Source organism: Heterodontus francisci, chromosome 6, assembly GCF_036365525.1.
Source record: "Heterodontus francisci isolate sHetFra1 chromosome 6, sHetFra1.hap1, whole genome shotgun sequence".
In the NCBI taxonomy this organism is placed as follows: domain Eukaryota; kingdom Metazoa; phylum Chordata; class Chondrichthyes; order Heterodontiformes; family Heterodontidae; genus Heterodontus; species Heterodontus francisci.
The window spans coordinates 62346549-62370961 of NC_090376.1; the positions used below are offsets into that span (position 1 = coordinate 62346549).

The 24413-nt window shown below is 43.5% G+C and overlaps 1 protein-coding gene across 2 annotated transcripts in view; it reads left to right on the plus strand.

Annotated features, from left to right (window-relative positions):
• The window catches only part of edar (ectodysplasin A receptor), a 135199-nt gene that overhangs the window by 31595 nt on the left and 79191 nt on the right, over window positions 1–24413 (plus strand). For both annotated transcript variants that reach the window (XM_068032866.1, XM_068032868.1), the window contains exon 2: window positions 11152–11218. In XM_068032866.1, the coding sequence (XP_067888967.1) occupies window positions 11168–11218 (51 nt within the window). In that variant the 5' untranslated portion in view covers window positions 11152–11167. The remainder of the gene's footprint in view (window positions 1–11151; window positions 11219–24413) is intronic.

Genomic DNA, 24413 nt, shown 5'->3' on the forward strand with positions numbered 1-24413 from the left:
TTTTGAAAACACTAGTCCATTCTCTGGTCCAGGGCTTAATGCTGGGCAAGGGGAATCAGTTAATTGCGTCCGCAGTGTTTTGCCTTTACTCGTTCCTGCCGATACACAACACTATTATCGGTGTTACCCCTCCCGTTCTGGGGAGGATCAACCCACACTCTGGTCTTACGCACTTAACTAGGACTTTACAGTCACTCTCACTGCAGTGCTGTCTCACGGAGAGCAGGAGGGGGTATTCATCCTAAGAGGGGAACCTCGATCTTGTTTCCCTCTGGACACTCGACACATACCCATTGCCCGATGGTGACGTTTACCACAGTCGTACTGGTTGTGTCCATATTGCTCTGGTAGTTGCTATCTATATGCCATCTGAGCCTTGGTTACTACAGCAATTTTCTTTGCGCTTCATATGTCCTGAACATCCGCCTAGCCCCAATCCCAGTGTTATCAGTATGATGAGTAGCATTCTGCAAGATATAATGGCCCTCTCCAGTTGTCACTGATCAGCTGTGATTAATTCTGCAAGACAAAATATTTACACATTGCTCTTTTACTCAAAGGCCTTGCCAGAGGGGTTAGAAATCCATAAAGAATTCAGCCCAGTGCTGCAGCTCTCGCCATGTTCGGTTACTTCGACAGGACCTTAAAGGTCGAAGGGATATCCTGCCCACAATCGGTTGGCCACCGACCTCTTGTCGGTCCCAATGGGGTATTGGAGGGACGTCCTCTTCTGACCCTTCTGAGCCGTTATCATTGTCATCCTCGTCCCAAACTAATGGACTTATTGAGGAGTCAGGTTCCTTTCGGGGTGTGCTACTAGCCACCTTTCCCGTCTCATGGGTTGGCAGATGCACTTTCTTCATTTGGTTAATGTGGAACCATTTAACACATTTGGGCAATTGGATGGTATAAACCATAGGACTGACCTTGTCCACAATGTGGTATGTGCCTTTGGACAAGGGTTCCAATACTCTCACCCTTGCATAGTTTCTTACACGACCTGGTCCTCAATGTCCCATTCTTGGGACTTTCCTGGCATCAGCAGTAACTTGTTCTGCCAATGCTTCATCCCAATATTACTAGCCGCACTTTCATGCAACAATTGCAATTGGTTCCACAGATCTCGGGTGAATTTATGTTTAGTTACCACCTGGACCTGCTGTTCCCTCAGTGTGGGTATCAACAGGTGGTGGGGTATGCACGGGCCTCCCCATCACCAATTCATGGGGGGGAATACCCTGTCTGTTGGACTTCTGTCCTCTGATATACATGAGGACCAGGGGCAATACTTCATCCCATCGCTGGGACCGTCCCTCCAACTCTTTCCGCAGAGCTGTTTTAATGGTTCATCCGTTCCACTATCCCCGATGAGTGGGAGTTGTGACACATGCCATTTGCCTTCTATCCCCAGCAATTTTAGAGTTGCCTGTAACACCTGTCCAGTGAAATGACTTCCCTGATCCGATTCCACTGTATCAGGCAATTCCCATCTCGAGAACATCTCCTTGACCAGAGTCCTAGCAGTCCACAAAGCTGTGGCTAACTTACAGGGGAAAGCCTCCACCCATTTGGTGAAATTGTCCACTAATACCAGGCAGTGATTATTCCCCTTTTTGGTGGTGGGTAAGGGTCCTATAAAATCAATCTGGATTGACCGCCAGGTACCCTCCACCCTTCGGGTCACTCCCAATTCTGCCTTCCTTTTCTGGGGATCTGGGTTATTCACCAGGCATATCAAACATCCCTTCACATAATCCTCTACGTCTGATCTCATCTCTGGCCATCATCCTACTTGTTTAATACGTTCCCAAGTTCCCTCACTTCCGGGATGTCCCGTGCCAGGGCCTCCGTGGGTTAACTGCATCAGTTCCTGTCAGTACCCTTCGGGCACCACCCACTTGTCTCCCTTGAATAGCATGTCTTTCGTCACCATTATATCACTAGCCTGCCATGGTCCTTCCAGTTCCTTCCCTTCTTCTTTTGCCCTGATGATAGCCTTCAAAACTGAATCCTTATGTTGAACCTCCTTAAGATCAGGGGGTAAAGGCACTTATGTGACCTCTTGCTTGCCTGTTATGGCCACCACCATTCCAGATTCAAAGGGGTCCCAAGGACTACCCTTTTCGGCTCCCTCTTTTGCCAGTTCATCAGCCCTCCTGTTTCCTTCCCCATCATCAGATTCACTATCACTTGTGTCCACCACTTCTCCCATTGCACATCCCTTAGTCCGTTTCAGCGCTTCCCTCAATCTGCACACCTTTTCCTGGCAAGAACCATGATTTCCCTCTCAATACTGACTTTGCTGTTTCTCCTTAACCAGGCACTGGTATGCAACCTTTAGGTCAGCGCACTGTCCCTCAGCCTCTTCCTTCCTGCAGCATTGAGTGTGTGCTTCCTCAGCCCAGGAGTCACTCTGGCACAAACTGTAGTCGGTTACACCACTTTTCATTTTCAACCTCATGCTTTTCTAAATCCCTTGTCGCTCCTCTTCCAATTCTTTTAGTAATCTATTCACTATCGCTCTCTCTCCTCTAACTTCTATCTTAACTTCTGCATCTCTTCCTGGTCATTTTGTTCCTTTTGCTGATAAACCATCAGTCAGATGGCCCTTTCTATGACTGACTTCCGAGTGAACCCTTCTGTCCACTCGGCCGCCTCCGGTACCGGGTCCTCACTTTGGAGGATGGTCTTCACCCATTGCTCCTTGAGGACCACGTTTTTCCCTATGTAACCTTGTACTAACGCGTCCATGGTTAGTCTAGTCATTTCTTTACCTTCAACCTCCTGACTGGCTCGCCAAATAATCTGTAGCCTATCCCTACTACTGGTCCGGAGGTTTACTCTGGGTATCAACGACTCAAGACTACCAAATTAATGCTCTCACATAGCACGTTTATTCAGTGTTTTAAAATCTTATCTTCAACAGAGATTATACTCATGCGTCTACATAAGCTAGGTTACTTAGGTTCATCTGAGAGTCAGAACGGAGCAGGTGATCAGTCTTCCCCTTCCGATTTTCCAAGTAGTTGATCAGACTACTTAGGCCTGAGCTAGCTGGCTAGCACTTTGGAGCACACTGTCTTATACCCTGTTTCGTGCATGCTACCTGCGTGAACAGCTCGGGATGGGCCGGACCTGACTACCTGATGTACAGTGATTGGTTGGTCAGCTGTTGCTAACGCCGCGGGTGCGCCAAGTCAGCCACAGTCGGTCAACCTTTCACTGGTTTTGACATCTACTTATTTTTGATAGCCTCATCCCTCAAACTTCGACCACATTGCATAGCTAGTTCTCTGTTCTCTTGCCCTTGTCTGATAACAAGGCATTACTTCACTCTGTCGACCCCTGGTCTCCAAGCAACCAGCCCATATGGCACGACTGTTACAAATTTAGCAGTGAGTTTAGACATGTTTTCAAAACACTTCCCCTTTACAGTTCTGTTACACCACATTGCTGTCTCAGCACATTCCTACTTCCCTGCCGTGGACTTGTTTATACTTTTAGCTGCACACATTATTTCCCCACGTAACAGGTCACATACAGTTCATGGGTTGGATGGTGGTCGCCTACACAAGTCATTAATATAGATTGTAAATATGCAAGGCCCCAACACTGATCCCTGTGGCAGTCCACTAGTTACAGTTTGCCAACCTGAAAATACCCCATTTATCCCAACTCTCTGTTTCCTGTTAGTTAGCCAATCCTCTATCCATGCGAATGTATTACCCCCAACACAATGAGCTCTTATCTTGTGTAGTAACCTTTTATGTGGCACCTTATCAAATGCCTTTTGGAAATCCAAATACACTACATCTCCTTTAACAACTCTGCTAGTTACATCCTTAAAGAACTCTAATAAATTGGTCAAACACTATTTCCCTTTCATAAAACCATGTTGACTGTGCCTGACTGTATTTTGCTTTTCTAAATGTCCTGCTATTACTTCCTTAATAATGGATTCTAGTATTTTTCAAATGACAGATATTAGGCTAACTAGCCTACAGTTTGCTGCTTTCTGTCGCCCACCACCCCAACTTTCTTGAATAGAGATGTTACATTTGCAGTTTTCCATTCCGCTGGGACCTTTCCAGAACCTAGGAAATTTTGGAAGATTACAACCAATGTATCCACTATCTCTGCAGCCACTTCTTTTAAGATCCTCGGATGTAGGCCATCAGGTCCAGGGGACTTGTCAACTTTTAGTCCCATTGGTTTTCATCATTTTTTTCTCTAGTGATAATGATTGTTTTTAAGCTCCTCCCTTCCTTTTGCCTCTTGATGTTCTGCTATTCTTGGGATGCTTTTTGTGACTTCTACTGTGAAGACAGGTACAAAATGTTTGTTCAAAGTCTCTGTCATTTCCTTCTTTTCCATTATTAACTCTCCAGTCTCATCCTCTAAGAGACCAACACTTTCTTTAGCTAGTCTCTTCCCTTTTATATATTTGTAGAAGCTTTTACTGTTTGTTTTTATATTTATTGCCAGTTTACTCTCATACTCTAATTTCTCCCTCTTCTTTTTTAGATATCCTCAACTGGTTTCTAAAATTGTCCCGATTTTTGGCCTACCGCTAATCTTTGCTCTGTTATACGCATTTTCTTTCAATTTGATAACCTCCTTAACTTCCTAAGTTAGCCACAGATGGTGCATCCTTCTCATACAGTCTTTCTTTCTCAATGGAATATATATTTGTTGAGAGTTATGAAATAACTCCTTAAATGTCTGTTTCTCGACTATCTTTACCTTTGAACTTATTTTGCCAGTCCACTTTAGTCACTTTGTCTTCATATCCTTGAGATTACCTTTATTTAAGTTTAAGACACTAGTTTCAAACCCAAATTTCTTACGCTCAAACTGAAAGTGAAATTTTATCATATTATGATCACTCTTGCCGAGAGGATCCTTTACTATGAGGTCATTTATCAATCCTGTCTCATTACACATCACTAGGTCTAAAATAGCCTGCTCCCAGGTTGGTTCCAGAACATAGTGTTCCAAGAAACTGTCCCTAATACACTCTATGAACTTATCCTCTAGGCTACCTTTGACAATTCAATTTGTCCAATCTATAAGAAGATAAGCATCACCCACAATTATTGCAGTAACTTTCCTACAAGCCATTATTTCTTTCTTGATTTATATTCTGTCCTACAGTCTAGCAACTGCTGGGAGGGCCTATAAACTCCTCCCACCAGTGACTTTCCTTTGCTATTTCTTATCTCCACCCAAACTGATTCTACATCTTGATCTTCCGAGCCACGATCATTTCTCACATCCTTTATTAACAGAGCTACCCAACCACCTTGTCCTTTCTCCATATCCTTCTGAAATGTCAAATACCTTTGAATATTTAGTTGCCAGCCTTGGTCACCTTGCAACCACATTTCTGTAAGGATTATTATATCATACCCATTTATTTCTATTTGTGCCATAAATTCACCTGTCTTGTTACAAATGCTGTGTGCATTCAGATAAAGAGCCTTTAATTCTGTCTTTTTACTGTTTTCCCTATTCTGACCCTATTTGCTGGTGAACACTTAAGTTTGTACGCTCTGTCCCTTCCTGTCACACTCTGGTTATCATGACCTATATCGCTACCCTGCACTATTGATTGCCTTGTCCTTTCTCATAAACTTTCTAAATTTCCCCTCATCTGAGCCCTGAACAATCAACCATGATTGTTTTGAATGGCAGAGCAGGGGCAGGCTCGATGGGCCATATAGTCTACTCTTGCTCCTATTTCTTGTGTCCTTGTGTCCTTGTGTCCTCCCCCACCTCCACTATTTAGTTTAAAACCCTCTCTACAGCCCTAGTTATATGATTCACCAGGACACTGGTCCCAGTGCAGTTCAGGTGAAGGCCATCCCAACGGTACAGCTCCCTCTTTCCCCAGTGCTGGTGCCAATGTCCCATGAATCGAAACCCATTTATCCCACACCAATCTTTGAACTACACATTCAACTCTCTGATCTTATTTACCCTATGCCAACTTTCTCTTGGGTCAGGTAATAATCCAGAGATTATTGCCTTTGTGGTTCTGCTTTTTAAATAAGCCCCTAGTTGCTCATACTCCCCCAGCATTGAGGCGATGTCCTTAACCCTAGCACTGGGCAGGCAACACAGCCTTCAGGACTCATATTCTCAGCTGCAGAGAACAGTATCTATTCCCCCTAACTGTACTAGCAGTCTAGCTGTCCAAATAAACTTATCAGTATCTTACCTAAGAGCAGCTAATGATCCCTTTTAAATATTACTATAAATTATGCGCTCCAGGCTGTTCCTGCTCATGTTTTCTGTGACTGATGTAGAATTGTTTAATAGGTCACCAGAGCTATTGAAAAGGCCTAAAACTATTTGTATGCTTAATTAATAATGTGCATTATTTCAGGCAGAAATGCCGGGTCCCGCGTTCAGGCAGTCAGTGCCTTTGAATGAGAGGACACATTCCCACCCCACTCCACAGCTGGGAAGCTGCCCACACAGTCTGTTGTGCCGTGCTTCCATGCAGCGACAGGGCCGCTCACTGCACAGGTAATTGTGCCTGCCGTGGCAAGAGGACCTTAATAACGGGTTGGCTACCCAGTTAAGGGCCTCAATTGGTGGTGGGGCGAGAAGGCCGTTCACAGGTCTTCCCACCCCAGACTAAATTTCGGCGGAGGCGGAATGGTGGTGGGGTCCCCCCGGCACCATCCCACCTGATTTTATGCTGTCCCCACCTCCAAACCTGCCTTGGAGGTAACATAAAATTCCACCCTGAGTTTTTAATATTTTAATATCCCACCTGACCCAAACCCACCCATTTTGGGGGTTTAAAATTCTTCCCATCATATCCACCATGTAGAGTTTCCTGTTTTGCAGTTTTGGCAATGAGCTGTTCCTAATTGCTTTTGTTTCAACCAGGGTGGGCTACTTGTCAGAACTTGCTGTCTGGCATTCTGTTTGCCTTTTGCAGCTAGTTAAATGAGAGAATTTAAATTTTCTACACTTCAGGAAGCTGCAGTGACAGATAGAGTGGTTACCTGGCACACTGGAAGTTTGAGTTCACTGATTTAACTGGCTGCAAAGAATAACTGGTTGCCAAGTTTCAGCAAAGAGCCCACTCTCACAAGGCAATGGCTGGGAAGTATTGAATTCCCACGATTAACTTTAATTAAACTTTAATGAAGCTATTCTCAGGCAGAAATCATTTGGAATATTTTGCATTGACAAGATATTGGGGCAAATTTTACAGATCCTCCGACATCAGGATTGGTGGCGGGGCAGGGGGGCTGGAAAATACCTCGATGCCGGGAAGGCCTGGACTGATTTTGCCGGTGGCGAGGCCTCGTGGCGATCCTCCTGCCGCTCGGTGAGGGGAGTCAAATTTAAAGATGTAAATTAATTTACATAAAGGAATAAGTTACCTTCTCGTTCCTGCTGTTTGTCCCGGTGCGATATTACTGCCGGTGGTTGGCACTGCTGCACCTTGGGATCCCCGTCCAGGGATCTGAGACAGAACAGTGGTGGGGAGGGTGGAGTTGGTATGTTTTTCAGTATGGGAGGGGGAAGCAGGGTCACAGTCATCTCATTGGTGTAGGGGATGGTGGGAAGGGGTAAAGTGTAAAGTTGATGCACTTTGGGGGGAGAAAGGTCAGGTGCACAAGGTAAGTGTTTTGGGGGGGGGGAGAGGGCAAGTAATTAATTATATCATTATTGGGGGCATGGAAGAGGGGCAGGATAAATGTATTTAATTTTTAAATATCACTTCTATAAATATTTAAATGTAACAATAGGGCTCAAAGCCCTTTAAAAATGGCGTCGGCGCCTGCGCAAAGGCAGCTGACACCATTGCCAGGGATGGACCTCCCACCCCCTCCATGTCATCAGGGTGGCGGTCCGCCCCGGCTATTTAAATGAGCCACAGCACTTAATATTGCGGCTCCGCGACGTGCAGCCCACGCAGGTGGACCGCCATTGTTTTCGTCCGCTGCCGATTACGGTGGCAGAAGTATAACTTCCAGCCCATTTAGTTTGAAGAGTACATGTGTTATAAAAATCAGAATATTCTTCTAATTCTTCCTTATATTAATCACAATGATTTTCCAGTATGTGCAATAAAATAGAAATTGTAGAATATTGTATTTGAAAGTTAGTAAAGGTGCAGGAAACATTATCTGGAAATTTGATTGTAATTTTATGGTGCTGTCGCAGAAACACTTGGCACTGATTTTTGTGTAGTATTTCATAAGTTCAACGCTGCAAGAAAATAGTGACTTTCAGACATTCTAGAAAATGTCTAGAAGAGGTAAGGCAGTGATAGTGGTCTACTGTTGATTTTTCACTCACCAGTTTGAAACACCTATCCTTCACAAAAGTACATCAGATCAACTGAATTCTGAAGTGTTTCACATGACAATTTTTAAGTATAGAAAAATACTAAATCAAATTATCTTAAGATGGGATTTTTTAATTTAACTATATACTGTATTAATGGAAGAGCATTAATGTTAATTTTCACAGTGACTATGTTTTCTTTTGTTCACTGCAAACACAGACATTCTTCATCCTGAGGTACACAGGATGCCGGGAATATAGTGGCTAGTGAGAAATGCTTGTGATAGTTTGACATGTTTGTTCACTGCTGTCAGTATCACCTGCAAGGATAATGAACCTGGCAATGACAAATGCCTAATCCACTTAATTATATTGAATAAACCCCTAAAACCAGTAATAATTATCTGTTGAGGTGCCTCTTATTCTGTAGGCTGCCAATTTACTTTTGATATTTAGATATCATGATTGTACAAGAAAAATGTGGCACAGTCAATAAGTTAGTTACTATTGGTATGTTAAATATATGTTTGTCTGTCTGCTTATGTTCTTAGGGAGTTGCAATGGCATTGCTCAACAGGAACTGGTTCATTAGAACCAGTCATGACTTGTTGGCAGTTATTACCTTCTACTGTACAGTGACATTAGAGTAATTGTGTTCAAATCTTTGTAATGAGAAATTATTGCTTTTGAACAGTGATATATGGTGAGGTGCAGATAATTTAATGATAAGAATACTATTTTCCTAGATTTGAGGACATCAAAATTTGGTGGTGGAGCACCTGTTTTTCATGTGCAAAATGGATGCATAAGCATCCAACGTAGCAGGTAGGAGTGCACCGCCCAGCATACTGGTAAAGGCAGAAAAAGAGGTATCTGGGTCCCGCACCTGAAGCAGGAATTAGACCATTTGAATGTACAAATAGGAGACCTACGCCTGTTGGAGGTTCCCTGTGTAATGCAAAATTGAACAGCCCTGAATGCAGCTGCCATCAGGCCTGCTGCTTCCAGAAAAGCCGAGTCTACATACTGTCTACCCAGTGGTCCTTAAAAGGACTGCTGGAGGCTGCTAACAAAGGTTAAGTTTATTCTTAAACTACATTAGCAGAATGTAAAGCTGGGAGGTTGGGGGGTGTAGTGGTAAAGTCTGGACTAGTAATCTAGAGTCCAGTTTAATGCTCTGGGGGACATGGATTCGAATCCCACCACAGCAGATGGTGAAAATTGAATTCAATTAATAAATCTGGAATTAAAAAGTTAGTCTGATGGTGACCATGAAACCATTGTCAATTGTTGTAATGTCCTTTAGGGAAGGAAACCTGCTGTTTTTAGCTGGTGTGGCCTGCATGTGACTCCAGACCCACAGCAATGTGGTTGACTCTTAAATGCTCTCTGAAATGGCCTAGTAAGCCACTCAGATGTCAAGGGCAATTAAGGATGGGCAACAAATGCTGGCCTAGTCAGTGACTCCCACAAACAATTTTTTTTTTTCAAATCTTGTCCTTTGTCGACATTATTAACTATAATTTTGAGTCTGTGTTTTTGTACATCATTTTTCTTCATTGGCCTTTAACAAGATCTTAAAAGCAATGAACAAGCAAAAATATATTTTTATTAATTCTGTTTGAACATTTTAGGAAGGGAACAAGGCTCAACAATGCAGGAATGGACAAAAAGTCATGATACTCCTTTCTGCGATTCTTGTTGTCCAGTTACTTGTACTATTTTTTGTTAAAATTAATACTCAAGAGGAAAATATGCCCCTTCTCTTTGATTACCTGGTTGCTTCAGATACTGCCAAATCAAGGACCCTGTCAGTAGAGGTCCCGCCTAAAGAGAGCTGCCAGCCAATCAGAGGGCGGCAGCTGTTTAACTGAGGAGCACCACTGCGGAGGCGGTGGCTGCTGCCAGTAATGGACTCACCCGAGGCCCTGTACCCAGGCCACAGGTAAGTCAGGATGGGAAGGTCTTTGTGGGGTGGCGGTCGTTGGGGGGGGGGGAGGATGTAGTGGGGTCAGCAGCAAGGGCGGGTGGGTAGCTCCCACCGTGCCTTTGAGCAAGGGACCCCCCCCATCCCGGAGCTGGCAAGCAACCCACACATTAATTGCCCACTTAAGGGCCTCTATTGGCAGCAGGGAGAAGGCTGTTCACAGGCCTTCCCACCCTGGACTTAATTTGGGTGGAGGCGGGAAGGTAGTGGGGATTCCCCACCACCACCTTGGCACCCCCCTTCCCCCCCCCACCCCCTGATTATATGCTCTCCCTGCCTCCAAACCTGATGTGGGGGAGAGCATAAAATTCTCCTCCATGTTTCCCATATTTACATGCAGTCTACCCAACAGTACCAATCTACTCTGACTACAGAAAAAAATGGAAAAAAAGAGCACTTTCTCCAATTCTAATGCTGATTTTAATGAATATTTCAGTGCGACTAGACTTGGTACTTTTTTATTCTTTCATGGGATCTGAGCATTTCTGGTAAGGCCACCATTTGTTGTCCATCCCTAATTTCCCTTGTGAAGGTGGTGGTGAGCTGCCACAATAACACTTCTTCCCCTCAAGTTTATCACATTTAGTGCACCTATCCTGTCACATTTGTTGAAATGGAGTTGCGAGATAGAAAAAAGTAGTAATACTTTTTTTTAAATGGCCTAGTTATAAGTAGAAAAATACATTCCTATATGTTTCAAAACATTTTACTTTTATTCCCTTTCTGTACAAATATCACCAAGTCCAACCTGCTCAATTACAATGGAAGGAATAATAGAATGTGCTTACATTTTAAGGTATAAAGGGATTGAAAATACATTTTATTCATATATTTTGATGAATGTGTTACAGGTGAACAAATAGAAAGATGTCGCATTATAGGCCACCCCTGTGGACTCGGGCTTTTTCTTTTGTATTGGTAAGTATGGAAGCTACATTTAGATATATTGAGTGAGAATGGCTGGTGTACAATAATTTGTGTTCATGCATTTTGTGTCCTTGACTTCCAAATAATAGTCAGGCTATAAATTCTAGAAATCTATTATTCAGAATCCAATCCTTTCAAATCCAAGCTAATCAGCTGATCTCTATGGGCCCAACTGGAAATACTGCCATAATTTTAAAAACCAGGAGACTTGACAGCCTTGCTTGTTCAAGAGGTGGTGCTACTACCTCTCTCAGCCTGTCATAAAAAAACACAACTAAAGGACTGGCCATTTCCTCCAAGTAATGTAAGAAACCGACAAGAAATAATTAGGAACGTATAAAACAAAATACTTTCATCTTAAGAAAGTTTTCTAAATAGTATTACAAATAGAATATCTGTGAAGCCTGGTATCTTTCAGTATCATTCAGATGTGTAGTATTTTAGCTTGTGTCAGACATGTAATATATTGCTGTATTAAAGAAATGGACAAATTAATAACACATTTAAACAGAAACATGACTACAGTAAGTATTAGAAACCACTCTCCAGGTCTTGTAATACTTATGAACAACACCACAATAGTGGGTGTAAAACAGAAAGAAAAGGAGGAACTTGTGTTTATATAATGCCTTTCACAACCATGGAATCCCAATGTATATTCACAATCAATGTTACTTTTGAAGTGTCATTCCTATTTTGCAGGCAAATATGACATCCAACTTGTGTACAGCAAGATTCTACAAACAGCAATTAGATAAATTACCAGTTAATTTGTTTTGATGGTATTCATTGAGGAATGAATGTTGGCCTGAGCAGTAAGACAACTCCCTGCTCTTTTTTGAATTGTGAGGTGGGATCTTGATGGCATCTCTGCCAATGCAGTGCTTCCTCAGTAATGCACTACATTACTAGTAGGGTATGAAAAAAGATTGTCTTTCATGCTTAGGAATTGTCCCCATACTCCACCACTGTTTATAAATTATGATCTTGAAGAGAAAACATTGATGAGATTCACAATACATTTAAATGTCCTGAGGCAACATTTTAGGAATGAAAAATGTGATACTGTTAAATATGAGTTTAGTGTATGGGAATTGTTTTTTACAGATTTGCACTTCTAGCATGGAACTTCATCTGGCAGAAGTAGGAATTTGTAGAATTTACCCTTATATTAACTGTAACCGCTCTGCATTACAACAGTGACTATGCTTCAAAAAGTATTTCATAGGTAACAAAGTGCTGAGGACATCTCAAGGTTGTGAAAGGCGTTCTATAAATGCAAGTCTTTCTTTTTCTGTATCAGATCTTGACTTCTCATGCTGCACCTGTTTAACTGATAACAAATAAAAAAATGGATTTCTTTGTAAATGAAACTTTGAAGGACTTAAATTCAAGCATTTGCAAAACCAAAACCAAATATCCAATTTGGGCAGCTGGTTGAGAAGAGAGTCTCTGAGAGCTTCAGTGAATGTGGTAACACTCCCTCTAGTTATATGGATTGGAAAACACATGTATTTGGAAGCAAAATTACCCCACCACCATGCATGAAAGCTGCCCCTTATTTTAAGAGAAACACAAAGGGTCTTTGCCAGTAGCAGGAAATGAGCTGATCGTGAATCAGCAGCTCATTTTATAACATGCAGAATTTGCTTTTCCATTGAAGTCTTTTTTTCCCCAAAAATATACTTAATTCATAAAATTTGTTTAAAAAATTACAAAACAATTCAAATTGGATATTTCAGAAAGTGCAATAAAGATCAGTTTCTTTCAATACAGAACATGAGGTGCCTCACAACTTTTGCCATTCCATTTTATATACAATGACATTTGCATTACATACCAAAGACATTCTCTGGTGCATACAGCACGGGTTCCAGCCCCTTGGTATTCTATGGCGGGAGGACCTTACACAGTGGCCTTTCCCCTTTGAGCCTTTGTGGCATCTGACCCAAGCTTTTGTGCGTCCCTCAGCAAGTAATCCTGCACCTTGGAATGTGCCAGTCTGCAATGCTCTTGGACAACTCTTTGCACTGGGAGACCAGCAAGTTTTTGGCAGACCACAGTTCATCTTTCTCTGAGTTGATGGTCCACCAGGAGCAGTTGATGTTTGTAAAGCAGGTGGTGTGCGGCCCTGGGAATAGCCCGTAGAGCACAAAGTCCTGTGGTACGGATGAACCTTGACAAAAACCACTGCATCTCTTTCCAGACCTGCTTTACAAAGGCACATTCCAGAAGGAGTTGGACAACAGTCTTTTCCCCACCAAAGCCACCTCGAGGGCAGTGTGTGGAAGCGGTGAGACTCCAGGCATGCAGAAAGGATCTGGCGGGGAGGGCCGTTCTCACCACCAGCCAAGCCAAGATTTGGTGCTTGTTTGAAAGTTCTGGTGATATGGCATTCTGCCAAATGTGTTTGACAGTCTGCACGGAATCATCTAACAGGATCCACCATACGAGCATATAAATTAGGGGCAGGAGTAGGCCACTTGGCCACTCGAGCATGCTCCGTCATGCAATAAGATCATGGCTGATGTGATTGTAACCTCAACTCCACTGTCTCGCCTACCCTCAATAACCTTTCACCCCCTTGCTTATAAAGAATCTTTCTACCGCTGCCTTAAAAATATTCAAATGAACATACGAACATACATACGAATATATGAATTAGGAGCAGGAGTAGGCCACTCGGCCCTTCGAGCCTGCTCCACCATTCAATAAGTTCATGGCTGAACTGATTACTCCACATATCCCCGAGAACCTTCCACCCCAAATTCTGCTTCCAAAGCCTTTTGAGGAAGAGACCCTCTGAAAGAAAAAATTTCTCCTCATCTCTGTTTTAAATGAGTGACCCCTTATTTTTAAAAAGTGACCCCTAATTCTAGATTCTCCCACAAGAGGAATCATCCTTTCCACATCCACCTTGTCAAGACCCTTCAGGATTTTATACGTTTTAATCAAGTCACCTCTTACTCTCCTAATCTCCAGCATATACAAGCCTAGCTTGTCCAACCTTTCCTCGTAAGACAACCTGCCCATCCCAGGTATTAGTCTAGTAAATCTTCTCTGAACTGCTTCCAATGCATTTCTTTTTCTTTTGGGCCTCCTTATCTCGAGAGACAATGGATACGCGCCTGGAGGTGGTCAGTGGTTTGTGAAGCAGCGCCTGGAGTGGCTATAAAGGCCAATTCTAGAGTGACAGGCTTTTCCACAGGTGCTGCAGAGAAATTTGTTTGTCGGGGCTGTTGCACAGTTGGCTCTCCCCTTGCGCCTCTGTCTTTTTTCCTGCCAACTACTAAGTCTCTTCGACTCGCCACATTTTAGCCCCTTCTTTATGGCTGCCCGCCAGCTCTGGCGAACGCTGGCAACTGACTCCCACGACTTGTGATCAATGTCACAGGATTTCATGTCGCGTTTGCAGACGTCTTTAAAGTGGAGACATGGACGGCCGGTGGGTCTGATACCAGTGGCGAGCTCGCTGTACAATGTGTCTTTGGGGATCCTGCCATCTTCCATGCGGCTCACATGGCCAAGCCATCTCAAGCGCCGCTGACTCAGTAGTGTGTACAAGCTGGGAAGCATTTATGTCCTTCCTTAAATAAGGAGACCAATACTGTACACAGTACGCCAGATGTGGTCTTACCAATGCCCTGTATAACTGAAGCATAACCTCCCTACTTTTCCCCTTGCAATAAATGATAACATTCTATTAAGCTTTCCTAATTACTTGCTGTACCTGCATACTAACCTTTTGCGATTCATGCACTAGGACCCCCAGGTCCCTCTACATTTCAGAGCTCTGCAATCTCTCACCATTTAGATAATATGCTTCTTTTTTATTCTTCCTGCCGAAATGTACAATTTCATATTTTCCCACATTATACTCCTTTTGCCTGATCTTTGCCCACTCACTTAACTTAGCTATTTGTAGCCTCCTTATGTCCTCTTCACAACTTACTTTCCTACCTATCTTTGTGTCATCAGCAAATTTAGCAACAATATCTTCGGTCCCTTCATCCAAGTCATTTATATAAATTGTAAAAAGTCGAAGCCGCCCCCCCATCACTGATCCCTGTGGCACATGACTCGTTACATCTTGCCAACCAGAAAATGACCCATTTATGCTTACTCTCTGTTTCCTGTTAGCTAGCCAATCTTCTATCCAAGCCAATATGTTACCCCCTACACCATGAGCTTTTATTTTCTGCAATAACCTTTGTTGTGGCACCTTATCAAATGCCTTCTGGAAATCTAAGTACAATCCCCCTTTATCCACAGCACATGTTACTTCTTCAAAGAACTCTAATAAATTGGTTAAATGATTTCCCTTTCACAAAACTATGTTGTCTCTGCCTGATTACCTTGAATTTTAAGGTGCCCTGCTATAATGTCTTTAATAATAGCTTCTAACATTTTCCCTCAGAAAACTGTTAAGCTAACTGGCCAGTAGTTTCCTGCATTCTGTCTCCCTCCCTTTTTGCTATTTTCCAATCTAATGGAACCTTCCACAAATCAAGGGGATTTTGGAAAATTAAAACCAACGCATCAACTATCTCACTAGCCACTTCCTTTTGGACACTAGGATGAAGTCCATCAGGCCCCGTGGACTTGTCAGCCTGCAACTCCAACCATTTGCTCAGTACCACTTCCCTGGTGATTGTAATTTTTTTGTGTTCCTCCCTCCCTTCCATTTCCAGATTTACAGCTATTTGTGGAATATTACTTGTATCCTCTATAATGAAGACTGATGCAAAATACTTATTCTATTCATCTGCCATCTCCTTATTTTCCCTTATTAATTCCTTATTAACTCCCTTTCTACAGGACCAAAGCTCACTTTGTTAACTTTTCTTTTTAAAATATCTATAGAAACTCTTACTATCTGTCTTTATATTTCCATCTAGCTTTCTCTTATACTCTCTTTTTTCCCTCCTTATCAATCTTTTAATCACACTTTGCTGTTCTTTATATTCTGTCCAATTGTCTGACCTGCCACCTATCTTTGTGCAATTATCTGCTTTTTCTTTAAGTTTGATATTGTCTTTAACTTTTTTAGTTAACCAGGGATAGTGGGTCCTCCCCTTGGAATTTTTCTTTCCCGTTGGAATGTATTTATTCTGTGTATTCTGAAATATTCCCTTAAATGTCTGCCACTGCATCCCTATTGACCTATCGCTTAACCTAATTTGCCAGTTCACATTAGCTAGCTCTGCTTTCGTGCCCTCATAATTGTCCCTATTTAAGTTTAAAATACTAGTCTTGGACCTATTCATCTCTTCCTCAAACTGAATGTAAAATTCAATCATATTATGATCACTGCTACCTAGGGGCACCTTTACTATGAGATCATCAATTAATCCTATCTTGTTGCACAATACCAGGTCTAGTATAGCCTACTCTCTGGTTGGCTCCAGAATGTGCTGTTCTAAGAAACTATCCCAAAAACATTCTATGAACTCCTCATCTCGGCTACCTTTGCCCATCTGATTTTTCCAGTCTATATGTAGATTAAAATCCCCCATGATTTTTGCCATCTCGTTTTCCCACAGGGTTTTGAGGAGGTTCCATGATGGATGTGGTCAAAGGTGTTCTTCTGTACAAACTTTTTCATGAGGCACAAGTGGTATGGCACAGTCCAACTGTATGCAGCGTTCGCGGCAATGTTGCCAGACCCATCCTTTGCAACACTGGGGATAGATAGAACCACAGCACGTTGTGACACTCGGTGTTTGTGTACCGCGGGTCTACGCACAGCTTGATGCAGCCACAGACAAAAGTGACCATCTGGATGAGGGTGACGTTGAATACATTTTTTCCCCTTTAGAGGTTTGAACATCATGTCCTTGCAGACATAGTCTGTTTTCAGTATCCAGATAAAACAGAAGATGGCTCGGGTGAACGCCATGCCACAGGAATGGGGTATGGGCCAGACCTGTGCCAGGTACAGTAACACTGAGAGCACCTCACACCTGATGATCAGGTTCTTAACCACATGACCAGTTTCTGTTTCATCATGGTTGCTCGCACCTTCCAGTTTTTGGCGCATACCCCGACCCCTATGAACCATATCCCCAGTACCTTTGGGTAGTCTGACCTGACGGTAAAGAGGACAAAGGATTAGTCAGCCCAGTTCCCAAAGAACATGGCCTCACTCTTGCTGCAATTTACTTTGGCTCCCGAGGCCAGTTTGAACAGGTCACAGATGCTTATCAGTCTGCGAACTGTGAGCATGAGATTGCGATATCATCCATGCACAGGGAGGCTTTGATCTGAGTGCCTCCGCTGCCTGGGATTGTTACCCCCCTTATGCCTGCATCCTTCCTGATGGACTCAGAAAAACATTCGATACAGCAAACGAACAAGCCAGGGGAGAGAGGACAGCCCTCTCTAACTCAAAATTTGATCAGAAAACTTTCCGATTCCCACCCATTGATTGTGACTGTGCTACTGATATTTGTGTAGAGTGGTTGGATCCAATTGTGGATTCCCTCACCAAACCCCATTTTGGAGAGCACATCCATCATGTAGGTGTTTGATATCCTGTCAAAGGTCTTTTCCTGGTCCAAGCTGATGAGGTAGGTGTCCACTCCCATGTCCCGTACTTGGGCAATCGTATCCCTGAGTAACGCTGGGCTATCAGACATCTTCCTGCCGGGTACAGTACAGGTATGATCAGGGTGTTTCACCAACTCCAGAGAAGTCAATAGAGGAGAAATTTGGATGTGGTGTAAAACGAGCTGCTGATCCACTATCAGCCTGTTTCCTGCTACTGGCAAGGACCCATTTCATGCCTAAAGTGGCTGGAAAGTTTACAAAATTTATTTACCTGATGTTTGGTCTAAAATAGTTTAATTTGGACCACTGTGGTTTCTGAATTCAGTTTAATTTGTATTGCTATGACTGTACGACAGAAAAGAAATGTTGTGAATTCACACTTCCATCGCAGTGCTGAACCTGTCAGGAGCACGTATCAGGAATGAAGGTCAGCAGCCCCTGGATGATTTTCCTTAATGGATGGAAAATCCTGCAGGTTCCTGCTGACCTCTGTGCCAGAATTCCCTATAAACACTCCTAGATGGCAAAGTTACATGCTGGGAACATAAAATTGCAAAAGCATCCTTTAAATGCCCAGAAAAATGAGAATTTATTTGACTGTTGCACAAATTTCGCTCTTCTAAAGGATCCTTGCCTTTGAGCTCCCTACAAGTTGCGCTATTCAACTTCCTCACTGTTATCTGTGCCTATTTTAATTTGCAGGCCAATCTCAAACAATAACCTTCTCTATAATTCTATATAACTAACCCTGATTGTCACCCAATGGATGACATAAGGACATTAGTGAGAAAGGATCCGGCCTCAGAAGATCATGAAGTAGAATCAGTATGGGTGGAAATTAGGATTAGCAAGAATCAATAAACACTGGTGGGAGTAATTTATAGGCCCCCGAACAGTAATTATACCGTTGGACAGAGCATTAAACAATTAATTATTGGAGTTTGTCACAAAGGAAATGTAATAATTGTGGGGGACATTAATCTTCATATAGACTTAGACAATGAAGATGAGTTTGTAGAATGTTTTTGGGACCATTTCTTGGACCAATATTCTGTGGAACCAACTAGGGATAAAGCTATCTTAGATCTAGTATTGTGTAATGAAGAAGGGTTAATTACTAATGTCATAGTAAAAGATCCACTGGAAAATAGTGATCATAATGCCATTGAATTCTGTCCTAAATTTGAAAGTGATATACTCCAATCACAATCTTAAACTTAAACAAAGTCAATTACGTTGTTATGAGGGGAGAACTGGCTAAGGTAAATTGAGTAAATAGACTAAAAGGTATGGTAGTAAATGAAAAGTGGGAAATCTTTGAAAAAACAATTCAAAATGTTCAACAAAAATGCATTCCATTGAAAAACAAAAACTCAGCAAGAAAGACCCATCCGTGGCTCACTCAGGAAGTTAAGGATAGTATTAGATTAAAAGAAGAGGCTTACAATGTTGCAAATACGAATAGCAAGTTTGATGATTTGGGAGTGTTTAGAAACCAGCAAAGGGCTACCAAAATGTTGATAAAAAGGAAAAAATAGAATATGACAGTAAACTAGCCAGTATATAAAAACAGATTGTCAGAGCTTTTATATAAACAGGAAGAGAGTAGCCAAAGTAAATGTTAGACCTTTAGAAGCGGAGACAGGATAAATTAAGGAGTTGAGGAAATGGCAGAGGCACTGAACAAATATTTTGTATCTGTCTTCACAGTAGAAGACGTAAATTTTATACCAGAAATAGAGGGTAACCTTGGGGCTAAAAAGAGTGAGGAAATTAAGGAAACTGATATAAGCAGAGAAAAAGTCTTGGAGAAACATAAGGGACTAAAATCCAACAAATCCCCAGGCCCTGATGGCCTACACTCTAGGGTTCTAAAAGAGAAAGCTGTAGAGATAGTGGATACGCTAGCTATGATTTTCAAAAATTTCTTAGATTTGGGAACAGTCCCATCAGATTGGAAGTTGGCAAATGATACAATGCTTTTCAAGAAAGGAGGGAGAGAGAGAAAACAGTGAACTACATGCCAGTTAGCCTAACATCAGTCGTTGGCAAAATGCTGGAATCTATTATTAAGGAAGTCTTAACAATGCACTTAGAAAAGCACATTCTGATTAGAACATGGTTTTACTAACAGGAAATCCTGTTTGACATATTTCTTTTTGAGGATGTAACTAGTAGGGTAGATAAAGGCGAACCAGTAGATGTAGTATACCTGGATTTCCAAAAGGCATTTGATAAGGTGCCACACAAAAGGTTAATAGACCAGTTAAGGGCTCATGGAGTTGGGGCTAACATATTAGCATGGATAGAGGATTGGTTAATGGACAGGAAGCAACGGATTGGGGTAAATGGGGCATTTTCAAGCTCGCAGGCAGTGAATAGTGGAGTGCCACAAGGATCGGTTCTGGGCCTTAGTTGTTTATAATCTATATTAATGACTTCGATGAAGAGACAGAGAGTAATGTATCTAAATTTGGTGATGATATAAAGGTAGGTGGAAAGGTAAGCTGTGGAGAGGACACAGAGAGAGGCTGCAAAGAGATATAGACAGGTTTAAGTGAGTGGGCAACAAGATGGCAGATGGAGTATAATGTAGGGAAGTGTGAAGTTATTCACTTTGGTCATGAGAATAGAAAAGCAGAATATTTTTTAAAAGCTGTGAAACTTGTAAGTGTTGATATTCAGAGATACTTGGGTGTGCTCGTACAAGGAACACAGCAAGTAAGCATGCAGGTACAGCAAGCAATTAAGAAGGCAAATGGCATGTTGACCTTTATTACAAAGGGATTAGAGTACAGGAATAGAGAAGCCTTGCTACAATTGTACAATTGTTTTGGTGAGACCACATCTGGAGTACTGTGTGCTGTTTTGGTCTTCACATTTAAGAAAGGATATAATTGCATTGGAGGTGGTACAGCAAGGGTTCACTAAATTGGCCCCGGGGATGAGGGGGGTTGTCCTATGATGAGAGGCTGAGTAAATTGGGCCTATATTCTCTGGAGTTTAGAAGAATGAGAGGCAATCTCATTGAAACATGAAAGATTCTGAAGGGCTGCATAGGGTCGACACTGAGAAACTGTTTCCGCTGGTCGGGGGAATCTAATACACAGGGGCACAGCCTTAGGATAAGGGGCCAATCATTTAGGACTGAGATGAAGAGAAATTACTTCAGTCAAAGTGTTGTGAATCTTTGGAATTCTCTATCCCAGAGGGTTGTGGATGCTCCATTGTTGAATATATTTAAGGCTGGGATAGACAGATTTTTGGTCTCTCAGGGAATCAAGGGATCTGGGGAGCAGGCAGGAAATTGGAGTTGATGTCTAAGATCAGCCATGATTGTATTGAATGGCCGAGCAGGCTTGAAGGGCCATATGGTCTACTCCTGCCCCTATTTCTTGTGTTCTTGATTTCTGCAGGCTGATCATTACCATTTTCATTGCCACTTGGTGGTTTTCCAGGACTTCAATGAACTGTAATTATAATATATAATTTCACCAACCACTCATAGCAAAAATATTTTTTTAATAAAAAACAAAACTTTTTAAAACCATCGCTAGAAAAACATGTGGTATAAATAGAATGCATTATGAATTTTATTCCATAAAGGTTATTTAGATGGGTTTAATTGAGAAAGGGTGACTTTCTGGTTTCCCCTCACACTAGGCCACCCTTTAAACAGTTGTGTATTTGGCAAATAAGCTGTCAAGAAAACAAGCGTTATTGGGCAAGATTTTAACTCATTCAAAACCCATTCACATACGCAGAATTAAAATCGAGCCCATCATATTTTTACAGGTCTGCAAGATCTAGTTTGATTGGATATTTCATTAGAATGTTTTCCTATGTTAAAGGCAATGTATGGCTGAAATTAGTGACCCCTTCTCGGGTCCTGGCAGCAGACCCGGAAGTAGGTGCCATCACTGCCTGTGGCGTGTGTGGCTGGCCGACCGCGATCACATAGCTGGCAGCAATATACTATAATGGAGGCGTGGGGCTCATCCAATTACATGCCAGGTACGGTGATTGCAGCATCAGATGACTCCAACACAGGTGCTCGCACCATATTTAAAGTGTTGCCATCCCTGCTTGAACTGCTGCCTTTCAGTAAGACAGTGAAGCTGGAGTGCTGCTGGACCCAGCTGAAGATGTGTTGGAACTCCTGGACCTCCCACCCCATCCCACTCCGTACAAGGGTGTACCATTGTTGGGATGGAGCGGGAGCAGCCTGGCACCATGGCTGAGGCAAGACGCCAGGTGGCCACGGTTTGCGATGCCTCCCTGCAGATTCTCCGCCAGGCTGCAAGGGAAAGGCGGAGGTCCTCTATCCAAGGAATGGCAAGAAGAGATCCTCCCGCCTGACCACACAAGCCTGGATGGAGATTGCAGAGGAGGTCAGCAGCCATGGGGTCACCCCGCGCAACTGGGTCTAGTGCCGAAAGAGAGTCAATCACTTCCTTTATTCTGCCAAGGTGACTGCTCCACACCTCTCTCCTCTTTGGCTACGCAGGAGGGAGAGCTACATGGGGAGAAAGTGACCACAAGGTGCTGGCAAGGTGGTTAGGCATCACTACATCCTGGCAGATGCATAGCTACATCTCAACGACAGGCCACCTTCTTTCACCTGAGAGTGGATGTGGGGGGGAGCCAAGTAGGAAGCTGTATTAGTGGTCGAGGGGCTGACACTAGCATCACTGTTCTGTTGCTCTTCCTGTGACATCTTACTGTAGCCCTTTTTCTACTTGCAGGACAAATGGGCACATAACTCATCCAGGGAGACCTCAAGGACCAACGGAGGCATATCAGATCTCTGGCCTTTATTGTCAGCTGAGGAGAAGGCACTGGAGCAGGGCAGCCCAGGGCAGCTGCTCAATAGCGGATGGTTATACAGGTGTCTCCGCACAAGGGAGTGAGGATTGTGTTCATGGGTCCTCCAACATACTTCTGTAGATCCACAACACGCATGGTTGGCATGAGGAGATCTGAACTACCTAACCTCTGAGGAGGAGAAGCAGTCAGAGGACGCACCGTCACATCATTCTCCTGTACCTTCCACCAGCACAGATACTTTTACCTCAGAGGGGAAGCCTTTGGGGTTAGATTCAGGGTCACAATCTGGTGAGAGCACTGCACAGGCACCCGAGCAGCTGACAGAGGCTGTGGCAGCCAAGGCCACTGACAGACAGATGACTGTGGGTGGCCAGGCCCACGCTGAGCCAGGCTGATGATGAACCTCTGGTGTCGACAGCATAGGGCATACTGGAGTTGCAGGGAGAGGTAATTAGGAATTGGCAACAAATGCTGGCCTTGCCAGCGATGCCCACATCCCATGAAAGAATTTTTAAAAAGTAAGGCAACATCTGGCAGAGCTGCCAGAGGCAATGTGCGTCCATGAGGGGATGATGGAGGAGTCCATCCATGTCATAAGTACTGCCATGTCTCAGGTATGTGAGTGCATGGCTTCCTCCATTGAGGGGTTGGCAACCCTCCTGGAGAGCCAGATCCCACAGATGTGCACAGACCTCCATACCATTGCCTTGACCATGAGATCAACTCAGTAGTGGTAAGGCGAGAGAAGGACGAGGTGCCTGGAATCTTCTCCAGGTCCTTGTCCTTCTCTTGTCAGCAGGAAAGTTCAATTGAGCCTTGAGGAGGCTGACTTCCATGTCTGGGGGGTCACTCTGGGCGCTTTGAGTGTCGACTATGGCTCCTCAGCTCCTCCAACAGCGAGCCCTGCTTCAATAGTGCGACGACTGAGTAGAGTTCTGCACCTATGCAGCAACCCTCATGCAGCCAGGGCCTTCCAGGCCTCAGGCAGCCAGAGAACGGCCGCCGAAGTCATCCCAAGCCAAGGAGTAGCCTGATCCGCAGCCTGCCTCCATCCCAGCTGCTGCTGCAGGGGTCACAACTCATAGAAGCACTCGTAGACATATAAATAGAATACCAATATGCACTTGTAGTTTCGCTGGTGTATTACATGTGCCCTTTTCTTGCTCTCTGCACATTTTTCATAGAGTTCACATTCATTGTTGTGAAATGTTCATTCTTTCATGCCTGAATTGTAGGATGCTCCCATCAGCCTTGCTCCCTTGATGGGCTGCCAGTGTTGTCATAGGCTGCCTTTGGTTAAGATGTGCCAGAGGGTGTGGTGCAGCTGGGTGTGGTGGAGCTGGGTGCTAGGAATGGATTCAAGATAGAAAGGAGGTGACAGGTAGAATACAGTGAGATGAGTCTTTATTGAATCCACATTGAGAGGCCTTCATGGTGGCAGGAACTGTGTATGTATGAGATTGTCTCTTGCCTCCCCTGTGTGTCTCTCAATGGCCCTGGTCTCCACTGCAAGGGAATCATTATGCAGTGGTGCCTGCTTGTTATGCACTTCCACATCCTCTTCGTCAGACTGGCGATCAATCATGTCCTCTTGATGCAAGGCCTCCCCTCTCTGCAGTGCTAGATTGTGCAGAGCACAGCGGACCACCACAATATGAGTCCTTTGTAGGGGCAGACTGCAGCACTCCACTGGATTGGTCCAGGCACCAGAATTGTCAGAGCCCAATGGCCTGTTTGATAGTCACTCTGGTGGACCCATGGCAGATGTTGTACCTCTCCTCTGCTGCAGTGCGAGGGTTTATCAAAGGCA